This window comes from Amaranthus tricolor, chromosome 3, assembly GCF_026212465.1.
Source record: "Amaranthus tricolor cultivar Red isolate AtriRed21 chromosome 3, ASM2621246v1, whole genome shotgun sequence".
Lineage (NCBI taxonomy): Eukaryota > Viridiplantae > Streptophyta > Magnoliopsida > Caryophyllales > Amaranthaceae > Amaranthus > Amaranthus tricolor.
The window spans coordinates 18,005,711-18,011,737 of record NC_080049.1 but is presented as its reverse complement, the minus strand read 5'-3'; the positions used below and the strand labels follow the sequence as shown (position 1 = coordinate 18,011,737).

The 6,027-nt window shown below is 33.1% G+C and overlaps 1 protein-coding gene across 1 annotated transcript; it reads right to left on the bottom strand.

Annotated features, from left to right (window-relative positions):
* Nucleotides 1-3,772: 3,772 nt before the first annotated feature.
* LOC130808406 (uncharacterized) lies at nt 3,773-4,758 on the bottom strand. Its single transcript, XM_057673883.1, has 2 exons — nt 4,346-4,758; nt 3,773-4,229 (listed from the first exon to the last, which is right to left on the bottom strand). Exons 1-2 carry the CDS (start codon nt 4,756-4,758, stop codon nt 3,773-3,775), a joined length of 870 nt encoding a protein of 289 aa, XP_057529866.1.
* Between the last annotated feature and the right edge of the window lie 1,269 nt (nt 4,759-6,027).

The following is a 6,027-nucleotide window of genomic DNA, read 5'->3' as shown; positions in this document are numbered from 1 at the left end:
AAACCGCAAACCTGTGTCTTATGGCATCTCATGAAGAGTCTAAAGAAAAAGAGGTAATGTCTTCTAGTCCATTTCTTAAACAACTGTCTAAACTCAGTAAGAATAAATTAATTAAGTTGCTCTTGGAGACACAAGAGAAATTAGAAAAACAGAATACCAAGTGTCTCCAAATCGAGAAAGACCTCAACTCAAACAAGGATCATGTATCCTATCTAAATTCATTTAGAATAGATGTACAAAGCAGATTTTTTAATTTGCTAGATCAGAATGTTGTTTTGAAAGAGACAATTGAGAAATTGAAACAAGAATTTATTTTCCTTAGTATCGAAATGAATCAAAACAGATTGTTAGGATTAAGTAAAGATGCAAACAATATATCTACTCACATGGTTAACACTGAATTTCAAAAGTTGAAATCAAAATTAGAATCCTACGAAATTGAAAATGAAAAATTTGAAAAATAAAATAAACTTAAGAGGAAAAGGGAAATTCAATGAAATTCTCAAATGGATTCTAAATGCTAAAATCAAAAGTAAAGAAGGACTAGGCTATATGAAGAATGATAAAAAGAAAAAGGTCTATGTAGATCTCCCTAGTAGCAAAATATGTTCCTTCTGTGGTAAAAGTGGACACCTGAAACATCAATGTATAAAGAAGGAACAACATATCAAAGCAAATAAAAATTATGTCGAACGAATATGGATTAAGAAATGTGATTCAAGTATTGTCGACAAGGAACCCAAGGATGAATGGGTTCCTGTACCTAACCATTAGTTTTCTTTGCAGGTTCAAGTGAGGGGGAACAACTCATGGTATCTCGACAGTGGGTGTTCCAAGCATATGACGGGTGACAAATCAAGATTTCTCTCACTTGAAGCCTATGATGGGGGAACAGTAACCTTCGGTGACAACATGAAGGGTGAGATAATTGCCAAAGGAAAGGTTGGAAGGTCTAGTTCCCATGCCATCGATAACGTATTTTTAGTCGAGAATTTAAAACACAATTTGTTAAGTATTTCTCACTTTTGCGACAAAGGTAACTCTGTTAAGTTTACTTCTGAACGATGCATAATTTCTAGGAACAGTACAGGAGACCCTGTGCTGGAGGGAATCAGAAAAGGGAACACCTATGTGGTGGACCTGGACACTGTTCCCAGAAACAGTCTAACGTGTTTAAGTGTTATTGAAGAAGACCCACTTCTTTGGCACAAATGTCTAGGTCATGCTAGTTATTCATTGATTAACACATTAAGATCAAAAGACCTAGTAAGAGGATTACCTGCAATAAAATTCCTTAAAAATGAAGTTTGTGATCCTTGTGCTAAAGGAAAACAAGTGCGGTCATCCTTTAAATCAAAGAACGTTGTGACTACCACTAGACCATTAGAATTAATTCATATGGATTTATGTGGACCTATGAGAACACAAAGTCGTAGTGGACCTATGGGAAGTCTAAGGGAATAGAGAATAGAATCGAGAGAAGAGAAAGAGAAGGAGAGAAAGAGAAGAGAAGAGAAGTAGGCCTAAGTAGAGAAGCTTTGAGTGAAGCATTTAGAGAATTGAGAAGCTTTAAGTGAAGCAAACATTGTTTTGTGTAATTGTAATTGATTGCCTTAGCATAGTGAGAATTTTGAAATCCCGGGGGGTCGTGGTTTTTCCTTCTTATTAGGCCAAGAAGGTTTCCACGTAAAATCTTTGTCTCCTTTATTATTTTTCTTTTCGTTTTTGAGTTTAAGTTTTGTTCTTTACTTGATACAATTCCTCAAAAATTAGAGGCAAAAATCTTAAACCTACTGGACAACAATTCACCCCCCCTCTTGTTGCATTCGATCATCCATTAGCATTCCTACAGTATGCTTTTATTACATTTTTGGCTCCCAATTCACACCGAACTGTTGATCATAGTTTTCTTAAACCATTGGTTGATGTTAATGAGATAAAAAATCTGAATTGGTGTGGTTTAGTGTTTGATAGGTTTAGAAATGGCTTGGAGAGATTCCAAAAAAAAAATTTGAAAAATATTCCTTCATGTCTAGCCATATTAGAAATTTGCTTTTACCATCGAGTTAGCTCTGTAGGTATTTTTCCATCATCAAGGTTGCCCTTAATCCAACATTGGACTTTTGAGACTTTGAAAAAAAGGGCACAACTTGAGTTGAAGGCTAGATCCTTTGGACTAGGTGACTTCGATGGAGATACATACCCAGTTTCAAAGAAATTAAGAAAAAATCGCATGATGATGAGGTGGAGCTAGAAGTAATGGGATGTATCTCAAGATCCCTATTCTCAATGGCTTGTTAGCATCTTCTGATAAAGAAATTCATGATACAGCTGGTGATGTAAGTAATATTATTTTTAACATTTAATTTTTTATAAAAACAACCAGTAGCACATTTTAAAATATAATATAACAGTTTTTTTTTTCTATAAAGTAACACATTTCGTATAAATTTTTTGTAAGAAGTTTAAATTGAACTGTTTTTTCTTAATATATACTTTTTATTAAGGAGCTTATGGAGGAAGTTAGCAAGATGAAGAGGAACATGGAAAATGTTACTCAACATCATATATCGAGACTGTTGAAGTTAAAGCAAAAGGCAACCAAGCACAAGATGTCGGACAATCATCAAACTCTCCAACATTATCACAATGGTATTCAGACCCAAAAGTGATGGAGGAGATTGATGAGATTATGGACAGGATAAGAGTGGTTAAAAATCGAACAGTTGACATCGACTTACCAAGCTTTGACCTGGGAATATCAGATTTTGAGAAAACACCTTCACCAGCACCGAAGGTGACTGCCAAGAAGAGAGGAAAAAAGAAAATTTGAGTTTGTTTTTGATTCCATGTGTGATGCTCTCATCATAGAACCTTTATGCTTTCAACACAAAACTGTGTTGATTCAACAAAATATTGTTATGAATGATAATCTCAACAATATTCAAGTAAACATCATCAACACGAAAACAATTGTGTTGACGTGTGATGCTTTTGTATAAAACTGTGATGTTTTGCTTTTAAGATGCTTGCTACTTCAAACTGTGCTGCTTTTTACAAAAAAATTTGATGCTTTCTAAATCAAATCTGTGATACATTTATTCAACACAAAATACAATACATGATACACTACCATTTTCATATAAATTTGTAAGAAGTTTAAATTTATATTCTTTTTATAAACGTGATGCTTTCATACAATACATGATACACTACCATTTCATATATTCTGTATTACATTTATAAATGTGTGATGCTTTCCACATAAAATCGTGATGCTTTCAACAAAAACTGTGATGATTTTCAACACAATTTTTGCGATAAATTGAATGATAATGACATTAAAAATAAATTAGTCTACATGTAACTAATTCTAACAATTACAATGTTAAAATAAACAGAGATTTGTCTAAAGGCAATTATCCTCTTCATAAAATACAGTCTACTAATGTTGTAATAAATAGAAAGTAATCTACATACTACTAATACTAATGATTAGACTATTTCTCTAGAGAATTAATCAGAAGTTAGTTTACACTCTGCAAATGCTACACAACCCCAAATATAATTGTTCTTATGATGCAGGGATTCAATCATTTACCATTGTATTTCATAAACAAGTCACCTGCAAGATTCAGTGAACAAAATATATATGTTAAATGTGTAAATGTGGAAAACAGAAACGTTTAATAATGAAAGTATCACTATTTATCAAAGAAAGTACCAATATAAAATTCAAGAGGTAACACGTTTTATATCATATTGTACTTACTTATTTTTTCTTATGTGGACACGTACGACTATTGTGACCTGCAACTTTGCCACAACTTTTACATTGTCTTTGTTTGGTCACCCTTTGCTCTTCTTCATCTTCAGTATCCTTTTGTTGTGGATCTTTTTCTTTCCTCTTGCCTTTGTTTGAAGATTGTTTAGGGTTTTGAATTGTAATTGTTGTAGGAGCTTCGCAACCCAAAAACTTTTCCAACTCTTGACGTTTTGTCTTCTCAACCCCACGATTCTTTTTTGCTAAAAGCTTAGCTGAATACAACTTCATTTTGTGCAAAAGTTCAACCAAATCATCCTCATCATCTTCTGCCAAACTAATGCATCGATGTACCTCATTCCAATCATCTCCTAAAACCCCTTTTTTAGATTCCATAGCATTATTACCATCCAATAACGTGCCATCAATATCATAGACAGGTGTTTTGCTAGCATCTTTTGTCCACCTTTTCAATATGTAAGGTTCTAGTATATATTTAACGCCTTTTGCATGCAAAACCCATAATGTATGCTTACATACGACTCCTACTCTTTTGAATAACTTACAAGAGAATCAACATACAATGTTTGTGCATCATACACAACTTCAAAAATTGTCCCAGTGTTGAAATGTACCACACAATACACATCCTTGCCATCTCTAATGAAATTCTTTTCAAAACCACACTCATCGCGTGCTCTAAGAATTTGTTCTTGAAAATCCTTAAAAACAACATCTGTGTAGACACTAGAAGCATGTTTTTCAAGAGGGATACGAGTCTTCAAAGGTGCCGAATATAACATGCATTTACTATCTAGTGTCTGCATCATATAACATTGAACATCCATCGCACTTTGAAACGTCATTTGGAGTTCAACTAATGTAAGAAATTTGTTCACAAAGTAATTGAAAAAATTGTTCTCACTTTCCGACCTAGATGTTGTTCTAAGCAAACCACCCATATAAAGATCTCTAAAATATGCAGGCACCCACATTTCTCTAATATCATACAAACTATTCAACCATTAGTTCTTAAATTAGCATGCTCATAATCCGAAATCATTTTTGACCACTGATCTTCAAATTCATGGGGCTCATTATCCCTATTATATACAAGTCTATTAGTTCTTCTTAAAAACTCATCATCATTACGTAACTCAATAGAAACTTTATCAGTTAGTTTCTTCATTATATGCCAACAACAAAATTTATGAATAGACTTGTCAAAAACATTGGGTAGAGTAGTTTTTATGGCTGGATCTTGATCTGTTATAATGGAATCTGGTTGTTTTCCATCCATTTCCCTCAAAAAAGATTCAAATAACCAAGTATAAGAAGATATATCTTCCCTACTAATAAGACCGACAACAAAAGTAACACATTTTTTGTGATGGTCAACACCCGTGAAAGGAACAAAAATTTGATTATACTTGTTAGTACCATAAGTAGCATCCACAAATATCGAATCACTAAACAATGAATAGTTTCTCCCACTAATACCATCTGCCCAAATTGCCTTCGATAGAGATTTAGTATCATCAACCTCAAAATCAAAAAAAAAAACTAGGTGAAATTTCTTTCTTCTTAACAAACATTTGCCCATCAGATTCATTAATAAAAAACTTTAAATCCCTATAAAAGTTTTTAAAGTTATCAAGTAAAGCACCTACTTTTAAATAACTTTCCACTTGTTCTTTCCACATCCTATATGAACTTGTTGGACCTTTATTCAAGTTCAAATTGTTCATAATGTATCTTTTTTGTCCACTGTTTAAACTACATGACCCTTTTAAATGTTGCCTAGAAATAGGTGAGGCAAGAATGTGGCTATGGGCTTCAATAAACTTATAAACCCAATATTTACCCTCTTTAGTCCTTTTGAAAAATAATTTTAGCATAACAATCTTCACGAGTTACAAGCTTCTTCTCAATGCACCTAATTTCTCTTCCCTCATCCCTTGTTTATTACACAAATAGTATTTAGATGTAACAACACCTTTATAGACTTTCTTAGTCCTTGATAATGTCAAAACCACAAGCCTTAGCATATGTTTCATAGAGTTTCACCCCATCTTCTAATGAATCTGAAGTCATATGCAATACTGGTATCAGATTTTTCTCACAATGAGGGATGAACTGTTTACGATTAAGGTTATGAGTAGGTGTACCCTGAAACACAATAACAGCAACATTGTTTTCAACAGAAAGTAACACGTTTTCAACATAAAGTAATACATTTCCAACACAAATTAACACCAAATGTC

Bases quoted from the DNA above. Each gene is read 5' to 3' on its own strand.
- LOC130808406 (XM_057673883.1), bottom strand. From the start codon at position 4,758: ATGTGGGTGCCTGCATATTTTAGAGATCTTTATATGGGTGGTTTGCTT. The intron at 4,230-4,345 runs GTATGTTGATTC...CATATTGAAAAG, and splicing joins GTGTATGATGCACAAACATT to GTGGACAAAAGATGCTAGCA.